The sequence below is a fragment of the Lethenteron reissneri genome, chromosome 7 (assembly GCF_015708825.2).
Source record: "Lethenteron reissneri isolate LAM-NWPU_2019-01 chromosome 7, ASM1570882v1, whole genome shotgun sequence".
NCBI classification, from domain to species: Eukaryota; Metazoa; Chordata; class Hyperoartia; order Petromyzontiformes; family Petromyzontidae; genus Lethenteron; species Lethenteron reissneri.
The window spans coordinates 2,280,419-2,303,984 of record NC_083785.1 but is presented as its reverse complement, the minus strand read 5'-3'; the positions used below and the strand labels follow the sequence as shown (position 1 = coordinate 2,303,984).

The 23,566-nt window shown below is 52.5% G+C and overlaps 1 protein-coding gene across 1 annotated transcript in view; it reads right to left on the bottom strand.

The window, feature by feature from the left end:
• Window positions 1–13,231: 13,231 nt before the first annotated feature.
• The window catches only part of LOC133358783 (phosphatidylinositol 5-phosphate 4-kinase type-2 alpha-like), a 42,257-nt gene continuing 31,922 nt past the window's right edge, over window positions 13,232–23,566 (bottom strand). Inside the window, exons 5-6 of the mRNA XM_061577233.1 lie at window positions 22,041–22,144; window positions 13,232–20,314 (exon numbers count right to left, since the gene is read on the bottom strand). Coding sequence (XP_061433217.1) covers window positions 20,234–20,314; window positions 22,041–22,144 — 185 coding nt within the window. The 3' untranslated portion in view covers window positions 13,232–20,233. The remainder of the gene's footprint in view (window positions 20,315–22,040; window positions 22,145–23,566) is intronic.

The following is a 23,566-nucleotide window of genomic DNA, read 5'->3' as shown; positions in this document are numbered from 1 at the left end:
TTGATCTTGTTTGTTATATGCATGTTGATCTTGTATGTTGTATGTATGTTGATCTTGTATTTTGTATGTATGTTCATCTTGTATGTTGTATGCATGTTGATCTTGTTTGTTGATGCTGTATGTATGTTGATGTTGTATGTATGCTAATCTTGTATGTTGTATGCATGTTGATCTTGTATGTTGATGTTGTATGTATGTTGATCTTGTATGTTGTATGTATGTTGATCTTGTTTGTTGTACTATGTTGATCTTCTTATACACCGTACGTAGCCACAAGCCGTGCTATTTAAAATATATATGTTACCAGGTAAGGCCCACTGAGCCTATATCGCCACTGTTTCAGAAGCGACCTGGTCATCACAAAAGTGATAGCTCAACGAAGTGGCTCATCATCACGTGGCCACGGGAGGTAGTGACAGGGGAGTCAGCCTGCGGTGTGAGTGGACTAGTGGCCACGGGAGGTAATGACAGGGGAGTCAGCCTGCAGTGTGAATGGATTAGTGGCCACGGGAGGTAATGACAGGGGAGTCAGCCTGCAGTGCGAGTGGACTAGTGGCTACGGGAGGTAGTGACAGAGGAGTCAGCCTGTAGTGCGAGTGGACTGGTGGCCACGGGAGGTAATGACAGGGGAGTCAGCCTGCAGTGCGAATTGACTAGTGGCCACGGGAAGTAATGACAGGGGAGTCAGCCTGCAGTGTGAATGGACTAGTGGCCACTGGAGGTAATGACAGGGGAGTCAGCCTGCAGTGCGAGTGGACTGGTGGCCACGGGAGGTAATGACAGGGGAGTCAGCCTGCAGTGTGAATGGACTAGTGGCCACGGGAGGTAATGACAGGGGAGTCAGCCTGCAGTACAAATGGACTGGTGTATACGTGAATGATCGAGAATAGGAGCGTAGCCAGGTGACGGAAGAGGATGGTAGAGTCTGCTAGTAGAGCGAGCGGTCTAGAACCAGTGCGCGTAGCCTCGGACCGTATAAAAGGGAGATGCGCGGGAGACTCGGGGCTGTTGCAGTGGGGGTCTCCGCCTGTTCAAGTGAATGTGTCTTCAATAAAATAAACCATCTCAAGGAAGTGTGTCAAGTCGTCTTTACACATGTACTCGCACGCATTGCGGCTCTTGAAATATTGAGTGTTGTACCGAATTATAAAACAATGGCTCTTGTTATTTTGGTTTCCAACCCCTGTTGGCGTGACGTCCACTCTAAATGTGAAGTGAAACACCGGATAACCCTCGAGGAATATCCACGCGACCACAGGGTGAGAGAGAGAGACACCCAAACTCCCAATATACAGCAGGCGTCAGCGTCCGGATCGAACCCACGACCTCCTGCATACCAGGCTAGGGAGATGACATCTCGTCACATGCGGAGGTGCGGGGGAAGGACAGCAAACTAAACACAAAGAACAGTTCAATCTTGACTTAAAGTTTTCGTGACTGCAGGTATTCATATTATTTGGGTCTTTCGGTAAACGAGTCTTGAGACTCAGCAACCGCTTGTGTTGCGATCGAAACGTCGTCGTTTTTAGTTATTTTCTTTGAACCTATCTACGTGACTTTACCGAAAGACCCAACGAATACAAAGAGCAGTTCTAAAGAAATGAGTTGTCAGCTCCTCGCAGAAGAATGGACCACGAGTTGTGTTGTTCTGAGTGTGGAGGTTGCTTAACCCGGGGAAAATGTCTCGCCGAGTCTGAAGACTCGTTTACACGTGGTTCCTGCCACACGTCGCTGTGTGTGTCTGGTGTGCCCAGGACCGGTTCCGATAATCGTCACTGGTGTCCGCCGTGGGCGGGAATCGAACTCAGATCGCTGAGATTCGGAGTGCAGCACGCTAACTGCGACACCACCACTTACGCACACACGTACACACACGTGCACACACACACACGTACACACACACACGTGCACACACACACGTACACACACACACGTGCACACACACACACGTACACACAATGAACGCCCCCCCCCCCCTCTCCACTTCCCCCGCAGGGACCCCCATGCACGGTAATCGGTTAATTAGAGGCAGGATTATTTTTGTGATATTCCTGTAACAGCTGTTCCGGGGGCATTATTTTGGCACCAAATGTAGTTTTTTTTATATTCGAGAGTGGGGGGGGGGGAAACTGCGATGGCAAGAAGGGCGAGCCAGCGTGCATCTATCACTTGTGTACATCACCACCACCAGAATACACCACCACCAGCACCACCAGGATACACCACCAGGATACAGCACCAGCACCACCACCACCAGGGTACACCACCACCACCAGGATACACTACCACCAGGATACACTACCACCAGTGTACACCACCACCACCAGGATACACCACCACCAGGATACACTACCACCAGTGTACACCACCACCACCAGGATACACCACCACCAGGATACACTACCACCAGTGTACACCACCACCACCACCACCAGCACCAGGATACACCACCACCACCATCACCACCAGGATACACCACCACCACCACCAGCACCACCACCAAGCACCACCACCACCATCACCACCAGGATACACCACCACCACCAGCACCACCACCAAACACCACCACCACCATCACCACCAGGATACACCACCACCACCAGCACCACCACCAAGCACCACCACCACCATCACCACCAGGATACACCACCACCACCAGGTACCCTCCTGAGCCGCATGCGGCTCGTTACGAAACTCTTGACATTCAGGAGAAAAAAGAAACGTCTCTATTGTTGTTGTTTTGGTTGCCCACCCCCTGGTGTAAACCCATTCGTTCACTCACTCACAGGGTCAAAGGCACTATGATGTAAGATTGCTATGGATAGCGCGTACATTGTACTCTAGTGGTAGTGCCTTACGCCGACAATATACTGTATCTCGAGCCAGAAGTCATGGAGCCCTGTTTGAGAGTCAGTCCCTCATTAAAATTGCTGTAATCATAAATAAGTTACTTGTGTGCATGTATGTTGAACTGGTTTCGCACCATACGTAGCCAACAGAGCTAATCAGAGATGCGGGATTAGAATCGCGTTCCATCTCCCAACACGTAGCGCTGTGTATCTACCATCGCTGTGGACACCCCCAGTGTCAATTGGCAACGATTGGGCTGCTGTCACAGGCGGGATTGGGCTGTGGATAGTGCGGATCTGGGGTCTGCGACCTGTGGCTCCAGAGCCGCATGCAGCGGCTCTTCGGCTGCCCCCTTGCGGCTCTTCGACTGCCCGGTTGGGAGCAATCGTCTTAAAACAACTTACATTTAAAAACATAATTTGACATAAACACGGTTTCTTAAATATGGCAGGGAATGGGTCGCGATGAAATGTCTTGCAGACAAAATGTACAACAGTCAAACGTTAATGTTAAAGAATAACCAGGTGGGGTGGGGGGTCTAAATAGACGCAGTCTATTCCATCTCCTGTTTAGTCGAAGCGAGACTGTGTCATCTGCTGTGTACCTGCTGCTGTGTCGGTGTACAAGTCGCGCTGCGTGTGATGCGGCTCTCCGTGCTATTTTGGTCAAAGGGGCCGTCCATAAATGACGTCACGCGTCACACGGTGTCACAAAACGTCAGACCCCCCCTCAAATATGACGCCACAAGCTCTGCCCCCCCCCCAAATAAAACATGCTTCAAATCGCTTTAAACTATTGTCATTGTAGTGCGTATTTAATGTGGCGCTGCACTCTGATGTTGTAGAAGAAAACATTTATTAAAAAGTCTATTTAATTAAGTAGGACGTGTTGTCTATATTTATTTAAAGTTGCGCATTTTGATGTGACGTCACATTTCTCCAACAGCCACCCCCTCCCTCGTCACACATCGTCACAAATGTCTGACCGCCCCCCCCCCAGGTGCGTGACGTCATTTATGGACGGCCCCAAAGACAAAGCAAGAAACAATGACGTCATCCCTTCTGACCCCTTGAAATGTTGCCGACCCCTGGTGTGGAGGGCGTGACGCGCTGCACCCCACGAGTCGATGGCTGGAGACGTGTTGGGGGGGGGGGGGGTGTCATTAGCATGGCAAAGGCGCAGCCCTGCAATGACCTTCTCACTCCACTGATGGCCGCATAGCGCAGAGGCCCCCCCCCTGTAGACGGCAATCGGTTGGCAAACTCTTCCACGCCGGCTAGACATCGTGCAAAAGTATGGACCCAATTTCAAAGCAGTATATTTCACGATGCCAACATGTTACAATAACACTAAAAGTTACAAACGGTTTAATGAGTTATCTAGTTTTATTAACCATTGTATAAATGCTATATGTGCCCTCCACCTGCTGTAGGGACAACATCGAGACGATAGTTTAATTCGTCCCAAGCGCCTCTCAAAGTTTCTTCTTCCACTGAAGTCACCGCTGCCGTGATTCTGTTTTTGAGGTCATCCAGATTAGTTGCTAATGGTGGCGAAAAAACACCCCAGTCTTTGACGTATCCCCACAAGAAAAGGCCGCAGGGTGTGGTGATGTCTGGGGGTGATGTCTGGGGGTGATCTTGGGGGCCAAGAGTGTAGCGCCAAGTCTTGGGGTCCTGTGCGACCTATCCAACGTTGCGGCAGTGGGCCTTGCGAATGACTGAGGCTAGGGGCTGTTTGCGCGCTGGGAGAGGCATCCAGCTGTGATCATTTGAAACCCTATGCCCCGCCCTCTCTATGCCCCGCCCTCTCTATGCCCCGCCCTCTCTATGCCCCGCCTTCCTCTCTATGCCCCGCCCTCTCTATGCCCCGCCCTCTCTATGCCCCGCCTTCCTCTCTATGCCCCGCCCCCTCTATGCCCCGCCTTCCTCTCTATGCCCCGCCTTCCTCTCTATGCCCCGCCCTTTCAAGTGGTAAGAGTTTCATTCATGGGCGATTCGTGGTCGCAGAGAAATAGCGATTTCAAATCGGGTCCATCTTTTTGAAACAGCCTGTAATTTGTATTTTTTATTACCAGGTAAGGCCCATCGAGCTGTTTAGCTCTTCTTCAGAAGCGACCTGGCTAAAAATAATAGCTCAACGAAGTGGCTGATGTGGAAATTTATAGCAGCCGCATGCTCATGCGACGTTGATTCTAAATGTAGAGGGGGGCAAAAAATATACGGACCCCTAGAAAAATCCACGCGACTACGGGGAGAGAGAGAGATACGCAAACTCCAAATATACAGCAGTAGCAGCAGGCGTCAGAGTCGGGATCTAAATCACGACCCTCCTGCAGACCAGGCGAGGGAGTCAACGTCTCGTCAGCTTCACTTCACCACACGCGACCTGCCGTGCGGTGTTCCCATTGCACTGACCACAGAGTGGACAGAGGCGGTGACGGGGAGGAAGGGGCTTCAATAATTTTGCCATTTGTTTCAACTGCCGCACCGGGAGATCTAACCGAAGTGGCGGCATTGTGCACGGACAGTCGAGTGCCAAACCCCGTACACCACACAGCACCACCCCGAATATTGTGTATCATTCAATCCAGCAACAACAAAACGCAAACAATTGAACAATCTGCCTCGTCATGTATTTGGCCGCCAATGAAGGCGCTTCAGGAAAGGTCCCTTCAGCAAGCGGCTGAACGTGCGCTGTGACCCCCCCCCCACCCCGCTCGCTCCGAGTTGACACGAGACTCTCCACCTCCCACTGCGCAAGCGGCTTTCGTCACAGCTGCTCGTCTCTCTGTGTGTCTGTGTCTCTGTGTGTGTGTCTCTCTGTGTGTCTCTGTGTGTGTGTTGTGTGGGTCTGTGTGTGTGTCTGTGTCTGTTGTGGGGAGCGGTGGTGTAGCGGTTAGCGCGCTGCGTGACGAACCCGGCGACCCGGGTTCGATTCTCGCTCATGGCCAACACTGGTGGCAATTATCTGAACCGGTCCTGGGCCTCTCCTAGGTCGACTCAGCCTCAAATGAGTACCTGGTGCGGTGTATAAACATCGCCTACTAGGGAGACAAAGGCGGCCGGGCGTGGTGTTGGCCACCTTTATAGGTGCTCGCTAACGGCACTTGCCCCAACAGTCTGTTAAGGCTATACGGGGGATCTTTGTCGTCCTGTGTGCTGTGGGGGGTGGAGCAGTAGTCGCGTAGCAGTGTGGCTACGCTGCGTTACGAACCTGGCGACCCGAGTTCGATTCTCGCTCAAGGCCACCAACACCAGTGACGAGATATTCGAACCGGTGCCCGGCCCCGTGTGTAAACATCGCCGCTTGGGAGACAAAGGCGGCCGGGCGTGGTCTTGACCACCCACCCCATCGTGTCGGCCTTCATAGGTACTCGCTAACTGCACTTGCCCCAACAGTCTGGTCGGGATATACGGGGGATCTTTGTCTTTGGTGCTGTTGGTGTAACCACGGACGACTTATCTCCTCACTCGAAATATTCCAGAACTGCCGCAGGAATGGCTCAAGATAAGGTATTATATCTGGCGTAAGGCACTACCACGAGAGTACACGGTACGGCGATCCACAATAATCCTATTGAGAGGTTTGTTCAAGATTAGAGATGCATGGACGACTCACCGATGTTGTCCTTGGGGTGTTCGTGAATGAGAAAGCGAAGTGGAGGATGTGGTTGGGGTGCCAAACTAATTATTAAAAATAATAAAGGTTTCATGGGTTGGATCGCGTAAGTATAAATGTGTCGTAAACCCGCCACCACCCGACACAGCCAATGGGTGAGGTTTGTCACGTAAACGAAAGGTGCCACAAATCTGGCAAAATCGCGCGTTGACGTTGAATGTAATCACCAGCGAAACGTCGCAGGGCTGAAACTGTAAATGTTTTGGATTTACTCTCCAACACACCGGTGGGTTGAAGCAGTAACTAAATTGCACGTTTTGTTAACTTGACAAAACCTTCATAATTGGCTGCGTCGGGTGGTGGCGGGTTAACGACACATTTCTACTCGCGCGATCTAACCCGAAAGCACCTTTGTCATGAACATCGGTCGCGAAAGCCGACTACGTGTCAAAGTCCCAACATAATTCCCCGAACAGCGCCGTTCCATTCCGTTTAGACACAAAGGAGACGTGACGGCGACGTCACGCGACTCCGCTGATCCTGGTGCCGTTCCCAGCTGCCTTGATCCCCTGCGCCCACATCAGCAGAAGACAGAGAAACACCGATGGCACGCGATGGTTCCATGTCCGAGTGGTCCACCAACTCCGACTTTCAGTCGCCACCGGAGCCATCACCAGCAGAGTCGAATCGGACCCCTGAATCTTCTCGACGCCATCACGGGGTTTGAGTGCTGCTCCATCCGATTCACGTTGGGGTCGACTGGGTCCATCATTGCTCTCCCTCGATCAGCAGCGGCGGCGGCAGTAGCGATTGGGGACACACGAGGTTTGTGAGCGGAGGTGCTTTAATAATCGAGATAAATCAGTGAAAGCCACGGCCGCTCTGTGACCCGAGCGAAACATAAGTGGGCGATTTCTCGCTCAGATGAACAGTGTGAGAGGCATTGGCGGAAGCGAGTCTTCTATCCACAAGGCAGGGCAACCGCTATCGGTGGGACCTTTTTGCCAGTGATATCAAAATGATGAAAAAATAAGATTATAGGCTTTATCCTTTCTGGCAATAAAAAAGGAGTTAAGATGTTTAAACACCAAATAGAAACCCTTTTGCAAGGCTTCCAGTCTGCATTAACCACGCGTACTTGTGAATAAAACATGCAAACACACTTGCTGGTGTAGGACAACCACTGTTGGTTTTCCCACAAAGTGGTACCTATTTTAACGACTCCAGAAGGATAATGCGTCCGAAAGCTCCTCGATGATGATGAACAAGCCGACGCATTCTACTGCATCATGGCGGACAAGACGCACGATGCGAGCCAGAAGGAGCAACTGGCCGTCGTTAACCGCTTCGTTGAGATCAAGAGTGGCGTGCTGCGTGAGCGTCTCGTCGACCTGAAGCACGTCACCGACACGTGCGCCCCCACGCTCTGCGATTCCGTTGTCGACATGCAGACCAATCGCGCTCGCGAGCAGGCCCACGATGGCGCGTCCAATATGAGCGGCGAGATCAACGGCCTGCAAGCCCTGAGATCAAGCAGCTGAACGATTTGGCCTGTTACGGGCACTGCTGGGCGCACAAGCTCCAACACGCGCTGGTTGCTGCTTGCAAGGATAGCGTCCCCGACATCGGCCTGTTATTCGCATTGGTCAATGACATCATCAATGTGGCGACGATCTCATCAACACGCAGAAGAAGATCGTGCTGGAGATGATCATCGAGCTGCTGGTCGAGACGGGCCGTGGTCTGAACCAGGAGACGGCGTTGGTGCGCCCAGGCGACACGCGCTGGTCGTCGTTCTGGCGCACGCTGCGTCGCTCGATCGACATGTCCGGCGCGACGACGCAAGTCATCCAGCATGTGCAGACGGACGGCAGCAAGTCGGAGCAGCGGATAGAGGCGACGCGCCTGCTCGATGGCATGTGCACGTTCAAGTTTGTGTTCATCTTGCACCTAATGGAGAAGATGCTGCTCATCACGCATGACCTGTGGCAGGCGCTGCAAACGAAGGACCAGGACATTATCAATGCGTTGCGGTTGGTTGATGGCGTCGTCGAAGCGCTGACAGAGATGCGCGTTACCGGCGACGACGACCTGCTCCACAAGGTGCAGCGGTTCTGTGAGACCCACAAGATCGAGGTGCCCGATATGGCGGCCAACTTCGTCCGACCTGGCCGGCTTCGTCGCGTTGGGCACATGAACACCAATGATCATGTTTTCCGTGTCGACCTGTTCTAGGCAGCGATCGATAAGATGCTGGCCGAGTTCGTCGACAGATTCAGCGCCGAGTCGATGGAGATGCTCCGCCTAGCAGCATGTATCTCCCCACGCAAGCTCTTCGCCTCGTTCAATGCCGACAAGCTCGTGGAGCTGGCCCGCAAGTTCTCCATGATCGACTTTCCTGACGTCGACCTAATGCTTCTCGATCAGCAGCTGGTCCACTTCGCACTTCGGCAGGGAGATAGAGAAGGACAAGCTATTGAAGAATGTAGACATGCTCCCTGAACTATCGGTCATGCTGGTGCAGACCGGCCGGGCCAAGGTCGCCTACCACCTTGTCTACCGATTGCTGCGGCTGATACTGACGTTGTCGTTGGCGACGCGTTTGCGCACCTCAATGCTGCCATGCTGCTGTATGTCGAGGAGACTTCTGCGACGATCAAATGATGTCATACTTCCAGGCCACGCGTCGAATAAAAAGCAAAGGACAAGTCCTTACTTAATAACAACTCAGATCATTTTTTATTGCTGGAGGGGTTGCCCCCCCTACCTGAAAATCCTAGCTCCGCCTTTGCCCATGACCTCCTGTATATCAGGCGAGGGAGTTAACATCTCCAAGCCACCGTGGCGGCCAAGGGCTGCTTCGTGACGTCTCGTATTCACGTGCAGTGCGGCTCTTGAAATAATGAGTTTGTTTTTTTATGTAAAAAAAAGTTACCGAATTCAGAAAAATGTATCTTCTTGTTATTTCGGTTGCTGACCCCCTAGCCTAATCGAACCTTCTCCGGGTGGACATGCCCAGGCCCTCAGCCAATCCACAGCTGGGTGAGCACCTCCCTGACACCGTACGGGAAAAAATTCGCCCATTTCTAGGCGATGCGGTGAGGGTTGGTTTAGGCGGGGAGCGTAGAAGTACCGAACAACACATTTTTTCTGCACTGCCCTCTTTGACCCACCACGTAGCCCCGCAGCCGATAACCAGACATGGTGCTCGTCCATCCAAGCATTGTCCAAGACTCCTAAAAATAAATCGTGATGAGTTTATGAGATCTGACGATACTCGGTGCGTCGTAAGTGCTTTTGGCCATAAGTGTGGTGGTTACAAGGGGCAATAAACAAAGCGCGTGGGGTCTTCACCCGTAGACTCAATGGGCCCAACATTTGACACCAGCCTTGACAGGGAATGCAGCCAGCCACCTGTGTATTGCGGCTCTTGAAATACTGAGTTTTGTACCGGATTCTTCTTGTTACTTTGGTTGCCGACTCCTGCTCTAGTGCCACGATAACAATGAACCAAAGGCTCCTCCCACTATAAACTGGACAATGTACCAAAGACTGCCTCCACTATGACCTGGACACGGGCTATTCGCAAGTGACCTGTGAAGACCGGCACGGGGTGCAACTGTTGCAGCCTGTCCCCCTGTTGATAATCTTGAGACTACTCGCTTTTGATGGGATTATCTCCCACAAGGCGGGCGAGCGCGCCATTTAAATCGGAGGCTTTGTGTTGGTTGCAGTGGGGCCGCACGCTGCGGCTTGATTCTCAAAAAAGATTATTCCGATGCGGTCTACCAAACGCCAAATGTCAATCCGTGGCACGCATCTGGCAGACGGATGGCCCATGGACTGGAGTTTGACAACTCATTTTCCCCCTGCCCCCCCCGCCCCATATATTGGTGGATGTCTCTCTCGCTCTGCTTTACTCGCTGAGGAACATAACCCATCATCACGCCAACTCCGGTCATCCCCACAGCAGCTTCTGGCTAGCTGTCGAACAAAGACTTTGACTGCATCGCACGCTTTCGGATGAGCTTCTGCGGCCGTCTGGAACGCTCTTACTTCCGAAATCAGGACGCCACTGGGAGCCATGCACTTCTAAAATCTAGGTAGCAAACTCATTTATTTAGAAACGCCTTGTGTTTAGTTTGTACACGTACAGTACCTTTAACTTGTCTCGCACCATACGTAGACAACCGTGCCAAAACACACCTCGGATGAGCACGGTTGGCTACGTACAGTCTCGAAAAGAAGTTCAACATACAGATGTAGTGTAGTAGCGCCGGCTGGTGGACATCGGCGGCAACTGTGGACAGACAGTACACGGTGCGTTGGCAGAGAGGAACTACGGCAAGGGTCACTAAGGACCCCATCTGGAGGCCCCTGGAACCGGCTAGCGGAGCCAGGCCGCGCTGGGAGCATAAAAGGAGTCGAGAGCAGGAGATCGAGGCTGCCGGTTCTGGGAGTGGACTCGTCTCGTCGTTGCTGTCGTCTTGTCGCCGTCGTCGCTCAACGTCTCCGCTAGATATTGCGCTACGAAGGATAGTAGTTGGCTATTTCAGTCAGCGCCGTCAGTGTTGGACGGCTCGTGTTGTGTATAGGCTGAGCTAAACTACTGTGGAGAGTGTGGACGAGACCGTGGAAGTTGTTAATGAAGGTGCCTCCTATAAACTCTGTCTCCGAATCGTTGACACTACACATACATATGTAGAGACAGTGCACCGACTGGCAGCCATAAGGGATAATTACGGGTGGGAGAACAGCACACAAACGGAAGAGAGCATGCACGTGAGCGACCACAAGGGGGGCTAACTAGGCTAAGGGTCAGAGGGGATCTATCCGGAAGCTCCCAGAACCCACTGGAGAGTGCGAGAAGAGAGGCGTGGCCAGGCCACGCTGGGGGGATAAAAGGCGGAGAGGAACGGGGTTCTGGGCACAGTGGGGTTCAGGGTCCTGGTGGTCATCGCTGTCATCATCGTCATTGCCGTCATCTCTTCGTCGCCGTCATCGCGATGCAGTCAACCCGCTGTATAGTTAGACATCGCCGTCGTCGCTATATAGTCAGCCAGCTATATAGTCAGCGCTAAGTAACCTGTGACTGTTATTAAGTCGTAGCTGTATTATGCCGAGAAATAATAAAGCCCTCTACAGTTCGTGTCTCTGAAGTAGTTACGTTACACACATACAAGCGAGGTGCCATATCCATTCTCAAGGACGTCGGGGGATGGTGACCCTCCATTGAGCTCGTGACTCAACAACGCTGCCCAATATACTCCCAGATGTGATCGTGAATGGGCCCACGTTTCAAACGACGTTTTGCATCTCACGAATGTGCCAGAGATGTATAACGCCGTCTGTACTTACAGGGTGCTGGTTTAGGTTCGAGTCGGCTGGACAATCGTTTCTCGAGCAGCAGCAGTGATCAGGGGATGAGTGTCACATGTGAGTGGTTTGATGATAATTATTTGAGGCCACAGCCGCTCTATGGCCCAGACAAGAAAATGTCAAAGTGATGTTCTTCTCGAATGAGCACCGAGGCGGTGGTGCTTCACCTCCTGTATACCGCCCTGAGCCAGTGGTGGGAATTCCATGTTCGTATGGCGGAGGCGAGTCTATCTATAGAACCACCGTGGACTTCCATCACAAAGTGGGGTACACAAGTGAGGACTTGAACTCCGTTGCTTGAACAATGACTTGAACCCTCCGTCTGGGAGCCGCTCGTTCTACCGCCCCCAGCATCGCAAGTCGGGTTGCATCTCATCCGTTTGAAGGATACCCACCCCCAGTGGTTGCTGTCCCTACGTGGCAAAAGTTAATTCTGCAAGTGGGCATTAGTCTATGTGTTTCCCAATGACGTAATTTGCGGGTATTTAAAAAAAAATTGAGAACATAACGTGTGTACGTTTAAGTTCTTTCCCATCGTACGTAGCCAACCGTGCTAATCGGAAGGGAACACTATGGCCAACCCTATGGAATGAAGACACTGCCTGCAAAGTGACCTATTATATACTTTTTTCCTTTTAAGGCTACAGTTTTATTGACGAACGTGTTGAGTTTTATTGTTTATAAGATTAGGGACCGACAATCGCTGCATCTTTTTAACACCCTCGGTGAAACAAACGGGCATGGCGTTTGTGTACAACGCGCACTACCCCGCGCTATTGACCAGGGCGGCCATCCTGGATGGCGAACCGAGAACCCCCCTGCAACGAGCAGCAAACTCGCCACCACTGTGGTTGCTGCGTGGTGATCGTTGCATTGGCGACGGCAGGGTTCCCCGGGACAAAGTCTTGCGTCCTTACAAACGAAGACATCTTCTCCTGGAAGCAGTGGCGACAATTCACTTACTCTACAGGACGTCTGCCAAAGAACGTCACCAAGCTGCAGCGTGTACAACATTGTTTGGCTGATCTCTTCAAGGAGCATAACCCATCACGCGAACTAACCACCGCATCTTGCGCGCTTTGCTGGCCGTCTGGAACGCTCTTCCTTCCGATATTAGGAAGCCAATTGGAGCTATGTGCATTTTTAAATCATCATCTAGATGGACAAACCAATTTCTTGAGAATAACTCTTTGATTTTAGTTTGTCGTCTTGCGTCCTTACAAAGGAAGACATCTTCTTGGAAGCGGTCGGTGATGATTCGATGCTGAACGACGATTCAAAGGCACCCCTGGGGAAAAAAACCCAAAACGTCTAGAAGCGCACAGGCGGCGGATTGTTTTAAACGTGTATTAAAAACGTGACTGCGTGAGCCGCCCGTGGCGTTTTTGTTTTTGCTTATATATTTAAAATGCATAATAACGTACATTACAGTCATTGCTACAACTGGCAGCAAAAAAAAACAAACGGAGGGGAACGAGGACGAATGTTAATGTTACGACGACAAATCAACAGGTGAAGTCTTCACGTTGTGTACACGGTGTGTGGGGTGGAGGGGGGGGGGGAAGTGCACACAACGTAATCGGACGTTCAACGCCGCGCACGGTACCAGCCACACACACGCACGCAGACAGGGTGACCACGACGACAACGACGCACCGATAGCAAAAATTTTCCATTAAAAGAAAAAAAACAATAGCAGCCGACCAACCCACTCAAAGAGGCCGTCGACTGCGGTTCCTTGCGCCGGAAAGCTGTTTTGTTGGAGCGCTATTTGCGTCGAATTGGTGAACGCGCTTTTCTTATAATATAGTACAAAAAAATGTTATTACTTCGCGAAGGCCGGGTAGTATACAATAATAACGGTGCGCGCTTCTCCGTGCTGTACAGCCGCACTGCCGGAGTTCATTCACGGGGCATTCAGATGGGCGCCACGGTGGCTCGGAGATGTTAACTACCTCACGGGTCTACAGGAGGTCGTGGGTTCAATCCAGTCCCTGACGCCTGCTGCTGTATATTTGCAGTTTGCGGTGACTCTCTCCTGGTGGTCACGTGGATTTTTCTCCGGGTCCTCCGGGTTTCTCCCACAATCATTGAAAATTTTCGACATGCGTTTGGGAGTATTTGGCCGGTAAAATTTTGACGTGATGATGAGCCACTTTGTTGAGCTATCAATTGTGATGGCCAGGTCGTTTCTGAAAAAAAAGCTACATAGCTCAGTGGGCCTTACCCGGTAAAACAAAGTGTAATCGTTCAAATTAGATGACAAGGTGATGGAGGTGGTGTTTAGTACACCGTGTGTGTACTTGACAACTTTCACGGTGCACAACCTTCCGATTTACTTTGGTCTGCAGGCCCTCCACACCCATCCATCCTACCCCGCATATTACCAGCCCCAAACACAAAGGGGATTTGGGTGGCGATGTTTTATACACACCGCACCAGGAACTAATTTGAGGCCGAGTCGACCTAGGGGAGGCCCAAGCCCGGTCCAGATAATCCATCACTGGTGTTGGCCGTGAGCGGGAATCAAGCCTGGGGCTCTCTGGGTTCGTAGCGCAGCGCGCTAACCGCTACACTACCGCCCCCCACCCACACAAACAAAACCAGCTGTCACGTTTTTTCTTATAAACCAAGAGGAAATGGGATAATTTCCTTCAGGCGGATCCAGGGTTATTTAAATAAGCCGTCTTTGTCAGGTTGGGAGGGGGCGCAGGGAAGTGTGGAAAATTGAACGAGGATTTGTGTGTGTGTATGTGTCATCATGTCACTGGGAAGTCGCCGTGGGATGGGAATGGCTCACGTCAACACTGCCTACGGAGAGGGGGGGGGGGTTAGCGAGGATGGGGGGGGGGGGTATGCAGTTCACGAAGCGATGCTATTTTACATTTTTGATCTTTCACGCAGCGTATTCAATCCATCGCATTTTGCGATGTGTGCGTTGGCCCGTCCCCTCCTCCACACACGCGACCCGGGCGAACGTCGGGTGAACGTCGGGCGAACCGTCGCCCGTTCACCATCCGGTCCACGGGGTCAGGGGAATTCTTCACGCAACCTCCGCAGCCCCCCCCCCCCCCAACAATTCCCCAAAATTGCCGAGTACACCCTAACCCCAATGCCTGTATCAAGCGCACAACGTGCTGCTGCGTAGAGGTGCGCACAACGGGGAGACGAAACAGCGTTGTTCGAGTAGCAGTGGACAGGGTCGTTATGGGGGGGGGGGGCGCCGTGAAGCCTCTGGCCAGGGGGGGGGGCAGCTTCACCGAACACAGCAGCAGCAGCGGTGGTGGGGGTGCTACACCCTCACCGCACCACCTCCATCCCAACGGTGCCGAGCAAGCCACCGTGGTGGAGCTGTCAAGCGTGCAGGGCAGTGCAACTACCAGCACAGCAGGAGATTTTACACACGAGTGTGTATATATTGTTTTAGATGTACAGGGTGCTTCAAAAAATGTTAACACTTCTGAGAATTTGCAACAATACCACAAGCAATGTGCCTCCGGGCTCTGGAGACCACCTGGAGAAGATTCCAGGCAACGTGTTGACAATGGAGACTGACTTTTTCAAGCTATTAATGTACATTTGTTATCATGTTACAGTGTATTATCCGTTCTTTTTCCATCAACATCGATCGTCCCATGTGAGTGTTAACATTTTTTGTGAAGCACCCTGTATATATCGCTCGAGAGAGTGAATATGGGCGAGCCCCCCAAAAGAGATTGGTGTTATTGCAGCAGGGCCCCCCCCCCACTACCGCCCGCCCTGGCGTGTAGCGGAATCCCGTGGTGCGTCCCGAGTTGTCGAATGTGGTTTTACCCAAATCGTGTGGCAGCGTTTCTACATCTATAGATATGCGTGTGTGTATGTACGCATGTACAAGCGGCTTGTTCTAGAGTAGTAGTTGCGTGGTTAAAAAAAAAACGCGACGCTACGGGCAAACAATGGGGGGGGGGGGGGGGGGGGTAGAAAAAGTGAACGCAATAAAAATTTTATAATGACACGGCAGCGAAACATTTAATAACGCTTTTAAGTAAGCCCACAGTGCAAGCCAGCGTGCTGCTGCTGCTGTTAACTGCTGCTAGCTGCTGCTGCTGCAAGTGATCGATCCTGCTGCACACGGCGGGAATTCGGCGTCAAGACCGCGCGCGCGCTCGCCTCTGCTCGTCCTCATGCATCCGGCAAACGCGAACGGCCAGACGTTGATGTTCACCACCCAACGTTGGCGCGACGTCTGACGCGAAACTTTGCTCCCGACCGAGAAAGCCACGAGGGGAGGGAGAGGCTATCAACAGCAAAGCCATGCTTGGTTGGAAAATGACATCGAAAAGGCGTGTGCCAAGAACTACGACATTTAATGATACTAATTATAATAACGATTAGAAAGACGTGTAAACCACGGCTACGCTTTGTTCTTTAGTCGTGCTCGGTGCAGAGATGGCTGGCTCGAACGCCTATGATCCACGCGCAGCTTAACTCCTGGAAATAGCAACATTATTGTCTTTTATTATTATTTATATTTCTATCTCTGGTGTATCTCTCGCTGTGAACATCATCATCAACAAAGGCAGTAACCCACCGCAGTTAACACCACCACGCGACACACACCCACGGCGTCAGTGCCCACGAGGCAATAATTGGCAGAGACAGAGAGATCACGCCAGAGAAGGTGAGGGGAGAGAGGCAGGGTGGTGGTGGGGGGGGGGGGGGGGGCAGTGAAAAAAACAAACAACTTATCGACTACAGAAGTTACACTTTTAAATTCAGAGCTGTAAACTTGTCACGCCATCCTCGCGAGATCGGGCAAGGTGCCCCCCCCCCCATCCCACCCTCGGGCGTGCGGCAGCGCTGCTTCGTCACGACGACTCTCAAAATCGACCGAACATCGCCGCGGTGTCCTCGGGGGGGGGGGGGGGGGGGGGCTACGCCGTCTCGCTCCGTCCGATCTCGGGGAAAGTGGCTCAAGAGGTTGCAGACACCGGACTGGCGCTCACAAGGGAGATCGCCGGAATGGTCGGCGGGGCGGAGGGCAAAGTCAGCGTTAACGCACAGACGCACCGCTGGAAAGGGTCGAAGTCACGCCGACCCCTGAGAAAAGTGGCTGAGACCAACGAAGATTTTCGCTCGGGACTACAGAGGGCGGGGGGAGTGATTTAGGCGGGACTCGGAGAGAGAGGGAGCGGATGCAAACGGGCAGCATTTGTGGCAGAGAGTGAAGTTTCACGGCTGAAAAATTTGCAGTTTTGGAGGAATTCGTGTTTTAGTCAGGGAACGGCCGTTTCGTCCCATCTATTCGCTTGGAATCTTGGAACAGCGATTATTTCGCGAGAGCATTGGCCTCTCCATTGGCTACGTGTTGGGTCACGCGAGCGAAGGGTTTCAGACTAATTCGACGCCTGCGACTCTTGTATTCGGGTTGATGGGGCTCTTCGCTGCTGCGTGGATGCTCCTTGCCGATTGTCATTCTGTTGCCTCGCCGACTGTGGCCGTGTCCGGCACTTCACTGCAACCACCGCAGCCTTGTGCAACACGGACACACGCGTCCTGCACGAGCACACGGTCTGGAGCGTCGTTTTCCGAGGGCTTCGGGAGTTCCCACCGACAACTTTCAGTGGCGATTATCGGAGCCGGTCTTGGGCCTCCCCTAGGTGGACTCAGCCTCAAATGAGTACCTGGTGCGGTGGTGCTGGCCACCCACCCCCATCGTGCGCCATGCCGGCCTTCACATGCGCTGCTCGCTCACAAGCACTTGCCTCCAACAGCCTGTTAAGGCTACACGGGGTATCTTTGTCTTTGTACCGAGTACACCACTCACGGGCCAACTTTGGGTCATCAAAGCGACAGGGAGAGATGTGACCTGGGGAGCTGGGCAGTGAGCCAGGAGGCAGCTGTCTGCACACCACGTTGACGAGTGGGACCCCCGCTCCTGCTGTTATACTTCTGCCAAACAGCACACACACACACTCTCTCTCCTTCTCTCTCTCCCGCCGTTTGCCACCATGACCCAAGATGCTCTTGACACCAACGTGAATAGGAGCCGAGCCCCGGAACCCCCACGGTGCCACTGCCGAGGTTTCTCCGAGCCCAGGTGCGCGTCGTTTTGACTTCACGGACCATTTTTCCCCTTCTGGAAACGGATTGTTACATTTTTACCTTTTACCAGGTATGGGACCCACTGAGCTATACAGCTCTTTTTCAGAAGCGACTCTATCACAAATGAGAGCTCAACGGAAGTGGCTTATCGTCACGTGGACATTTGTAGCAGCCAAATTACTCTAAATGCACGTTGGTTCTAAATGTGGAGAGAAAAACCAGAGGACCCGGAGAAAAATCCACGTGACCAAGGGGAGAGAGGCACTCCAAATATACAGCAGCAGGCATCGTCAGGGTCGGGATCGAACCCACGACCTCCTGTATACCAGGCGAGGGAGTTAACATCTCCTAGCCACCGTTTGTCACCGACGGTGTCTGTCTTACGAGCCAGCAGAGCGCATCTGGGGAGCGCTCTGTGTGTGCATTCTCTGTCTGTGGTGGCCTCCTTGAGATGCGTATGTATCGATCTCTCCATGCACAAACAAGTGGCAACAAACCCTAGCGGCGTCTATAAAACGATGCACTCGCGTCATTTGGCCTTTGAATCACGAGCAGGCGTGCAGTTTTTTCATTGTGGGCTTTGGCTCTTCGAATGACACCGCATACTTTGACCGTCTTCTGAGACTTGTCATCGGCACAATCGAATCATCCCACGATGGATTGACACGCGAAAGGCAAAATTGTTTTTTTTAGCAGCCACAAACAATGACGCCCGTCGTAACTTCTGGTGTTGCAACTTTTGGGGGACGAAAGAGTTCCGGAAAATGAATCGCCAATTGTGCAAGAAGAAGGAACGTAGCAGATTGCTGTTAAACGGCTGTGACAAATCAACGAGCACAACCTGCCTAAGATTTCCAGACGGCCGTCAACTCCTCACTGTGGCGCTCACCAATCCTCCTCCCATCTCCCATGCCTCACCTCTCTCGCTCTCTGCTACCCTCAACCCGGGCTCTCAAGTCCAGAGCTGGTGGCCGAGTCTGTGTGTCGGAGGCGGTGCGAACGTCCCGTGAGCTTGACAGGCGTTTGCGGCTACGGCCGGGCGCGAGCTGTCTGCGTGAAAAACAACAACCTCAAATCCAAGGGCCAACCACAGTCGTTCCTGCAAGGCCACTGCCTCTAGTTCAACTTGCTCCTCGCTTCTATTCGGTGATCTGCACTCAACCTTATCCCACCCCGCCTCTGGGACGCAATCTCTCTCGTCTGTGCACGAGACCCGAGACTCGGGGTAAGGGGAAAAACGCAGAAAATGTGTCATTTTTGTCGTTGCAATTTAGTCACGGGAAACATTTCAAATCTTTCCAGATCTGGGCAGATGACAGCACACAGCAGGCCAACACCTGGGAAACCGATGCCACGGGGCGTGCGCTGCCCACTCCTACAGCGGGGTGCTTCTCCCAACTCCCCCGCGGGAAACCACCGGGGGGGCGGCTGCAGCCGACGAGCCGTCAACTTCGCGTCCAGCCGGCTCGGGAGCTGAGCTGAGCGCGCTCAAGACACGGGAATGCGGTCCCCGCGTGCCGTGGGTCCCCGCGTGCCGTGGGTCCCCGCGTGCCGTGGGTCCCCGCGTGCCGTGGTCGCTCATCCCACTTCTGCCGCGGCAAGAGCTGCCGTCGCAGCAAGAGCCGTCTCGTCGTCCGTGCGGCGAGTGAGCGACGAGCAAGTGAGCGGCGAGCGAGCGAGAGGAGACGTGGAATGAACTCGCGGGTGACCCACGTCGTTGTATCGTGAAATTAAGGGGAGCATTTCCCCACGAGGCCTGCATGAAGCGACGCACGGCAACCGGTCGACGTGGTGATTGATTAAAGGTCGCCCACAGGTGGCCAGCAGAGAGAAAGAGGAAAGATGAAAGGCTCGGCTGACGAGGAGGCGGCGCGCGCACACTCGTAGTAGTCGCTCCGTTAGTCTGCATCCCTCGCCGTCTACCACCCACCCCAACCCCCGCGTGTCGTGTCGTGGTGTTAACGGAACTAGTGCAAAGGCAATGGCAGAAAAAAACACTCATATCACCCCCCTCCCCCCCGGCACTCCCCGTACCCTCCCGCTCCCTCCCTCTCTCACTCCCCCACATCATCTCCGCCTCTCCACGACTCTGTCACAAGTTCTGCTGCGTAAAACTCACTGGAACAACAAACATTTTTTTAAAAAATGTTTTTTTTTTCTCTTTTTTTATGTAACAACATTGTCCCACTTTACTCATCAACTTGTTGACAATAATAATGATAACCATATTAATAATATCAATAATACACCATTCACGTTGTAGCCTTTAAGCGAAGGCCAGGAGGCAGGATTGAAGCTATTCTAGAATGCTCGCCATGAAGTCCAGGAATCGCTTGGAATACTGCTCGGGGTTCACCGTCGAGATTTCCGCTCCAGCCTGCGTACAGATAACACCACACACACCATCAAAATCATCATTATCGTCATCGTCGTCGTTGTCATCGTGATCATCCTCATCGCTGTTGTCATCGTCATCATCATTATTGTTGTCATCATCATCGTCGTTATCATCATTATCGTTATCATCATCGTCACTGCCATCGTCATTGTCATCATCATCGTTGTAATCATCATCATTTTTGTTGCCAGTTTTCATCATCGTTGCGACGATCAAACCGCATGACGCATCCAACCGCTCAGGCTGTGTTGATGACGGCAAACACTGCCAACTAAATTCGTATTCATACCTGGAATGTGACTCTCCCCCCCCCTAGCTAGCCTCGGACACACACGCACACACGCACACACAGACTCACACACACACACGCGCGCACACACGCACACACACGCACACACACACACGCGCGCACACACGCACACACACGCCCGATGCGGTTCACCCAACAAACACCCGCGCTACGGAGGCGACAGCGCAAGAACGGCTGTGGGTGCTACGGCCCCCGTGTGTGCGTGTGTGCGTGTGCGCGTGCGTGCGTGTGCGTGCGTGCGCGTGTGCGCGTGTGCGCGTGTGTGTGTGTGCGTGCGGTGCCGTGTAGAGTTCGGTGCTCGCGACAGAGGTGGTCGTGTGATCCCAGCAGGACCACATCCCCGATTAGCATGGTTGGCTACATTCGGTGCAAAAGAAGTTCAACATACGTACATACACCTTGTCAGAGCGTATGTTAACTACCTCGTCTGATATACAGGAGGTCGTGGGTTCGATCCTGACCCCTGATGCCTGCTGCATATTTGGAGTTTGCGGGTGTCTCTCTCCCCGTGGTCGTGTGGATATTTCTCCAGGTCCTCACGGTTCTTCTCCTCCACATTTAGAATCAACGTGCATTTCGAGTTATTTGACTAGTATTAATTTCCAAGTAATAAGCCACTTCGTTGAGCTATGATATGTGACCAGGTTGCTTCTGAAAAAGCGCTATACAGCTCAGTGGAACCTTACATGGTCAAATAAAAATTTAGTTTATTTTAGCTTTAACGTCTATGGAAAATGGCGGTTTACACCACCACCACCACGCGCCAAAAAGGTTCCCGGACAAAAGAGAAAGCGTTAAACTGGTTTCACCGTGGGGCGATTCTTCACTCTGCTTCGGGCGTGAGCAAATGCACTCAAGATTAAGAAACACGTGACCGCGTGTGATGAGGTCGGATTCATGGATGTCTCCTGACAGCTACGGCTATGTCTATGGGGTACTTTTGTGCCAGTACTATCAAAATGATGGAAAAACACAAGAACAGGCAATAACACAGGAGGTGTTAAGATGTTCAAACACCAACTAGACACTCACAACTATTGCAAGGGATCAAGTCTGCCTTAACCACCCATAATTGTGGCAAAACATGCAAACCAATTGGCCTCCACCAGAAACGGCCTCCCCCCCCTACGGCCTCGTGTCACCAACCGGTGTTAGACCAGAGAACGACGCCATGAGGCGAACAGCACAGAGGACAACAACGCCACTATATCGAATGTCTTCATCGCCCGGCTTGAGCGGCCAAACCGCCACGCGCAAACACTCTACTGGGTGCGGCGGCGTTCAATTGGCCAAGGCGCGTGGGTGACGGGTCGGACTCGCGGCACTGCCACCCGGTGACGGCTGCAGTGCCATGAGCAGTCGTGCTGTGAAGGCCCGGCGAGGGCCGACTCTCACCCCGTGCTTCACAGTCTTGGCTGCGTGTGCGGCCTTCTTCTTGGCGTCGTAGTGGGTGAGGATGTCGATGATCGCCATGAAGTAAACTTCTTTCCGCGGAGCACCTTGTTGGGGGGTGGGGGGCGGTGGGGAGAGGGTCAGGGGTCACACGCGCCGTGCGTGTTGCCACGTCGCCGCGCTCGGTGGAGTTCACCATCGAGCGGTTGTGGTGGTTGACGAACGGCGACTCGCGGAGCCACTTCACCCGCTGGCTCGCTCGTCGAAGGTCGGCCACCTCCTTATCACTCTTCTATTGCTACCACCATGGTCACTGTTCCCGGGGACTTCACTCAGCGCTTCCTCCACCCGTGTTGGGGACTCGGTTTATCAGACACCGACTGTCTCGACTCATTCACACTGCAGGTCACAACCACACACTCATCACACTCACCCACTCACCACACTGCAGGTCACAACCACACACTCATCACACTCACCCACTCACCACACTGCAGGTGATAACCACACACTCATCACACTCACCCACTCACCACACTGCAGGTCACAACCACACACTCATTAAACTCACCACACTGCAGGTGATAACCACACACTCATTACACTCACCCACTCACCACACTGCAGGTGATAACCACACACTCATCACACTCACCCACTCACCACACTGCAGGTCACAACCACACACTCATTAAACTCACCCACTCACCACACTGCAGGTGATAACCACACACTCATTACACTCACCCACTCACCACACTGCAGGTCACAACCACACACTCATCACAGTCACCCACTCACCACACTGCAGGTCACAACCACACACTCATTAAACTCACCCACTCACCACACTGCAGGTGATAACCACACACTCATTACACTCACCCGCAACAATATTATTAGTATTAGTAACCTAGCGGGCTGCAGCTGTTTGTTGTTGGCTGCTTGACGTTTTGGACCTTCAGGGCTTGTGCTCAGCAACCCCCATGCACTCTAAACTAAACTATTTTTTTTATTTTACCAGATAAGGCCCACTGAGCTATATAGCTCTTTTGCAGACGCGACTCTGGCTATCACAAATGATAGCTTAATGGAAGTGGCTTATCGTCACGTGGACATTTACAGCAGCAGCCAAAAAAAACTCTAAACGCGCAATGTTGATTCTAAACGTGGAGGGGAAAAAAACGTGAGGACCCGGAGAAAAATACATGCGATCACGGGGAAGGAGAGAGGGACACGAAAACTCCAAATACACTGCAGCAGGCGTCAAGGGGTCGGGATGTAATCACTGAGAATAATTAAACGGCTATACTAAAACTAAACTAGATATATTTTTTCTCAGGTAAGGCCTGAGCTATATTGCACAAATGATAGCTCAACACAGTGGCTTATCACGTGGAAAATTATAGCAGCCGAATACTCTAAATGCACGTTGATTTTAAATGAGGGGAAAAACCAAATATACAGCAGGCGTCAGGGGTCGGGATCGAACCCACAAACTCATGTAGACCAGGCGAGGGAGTTAACAT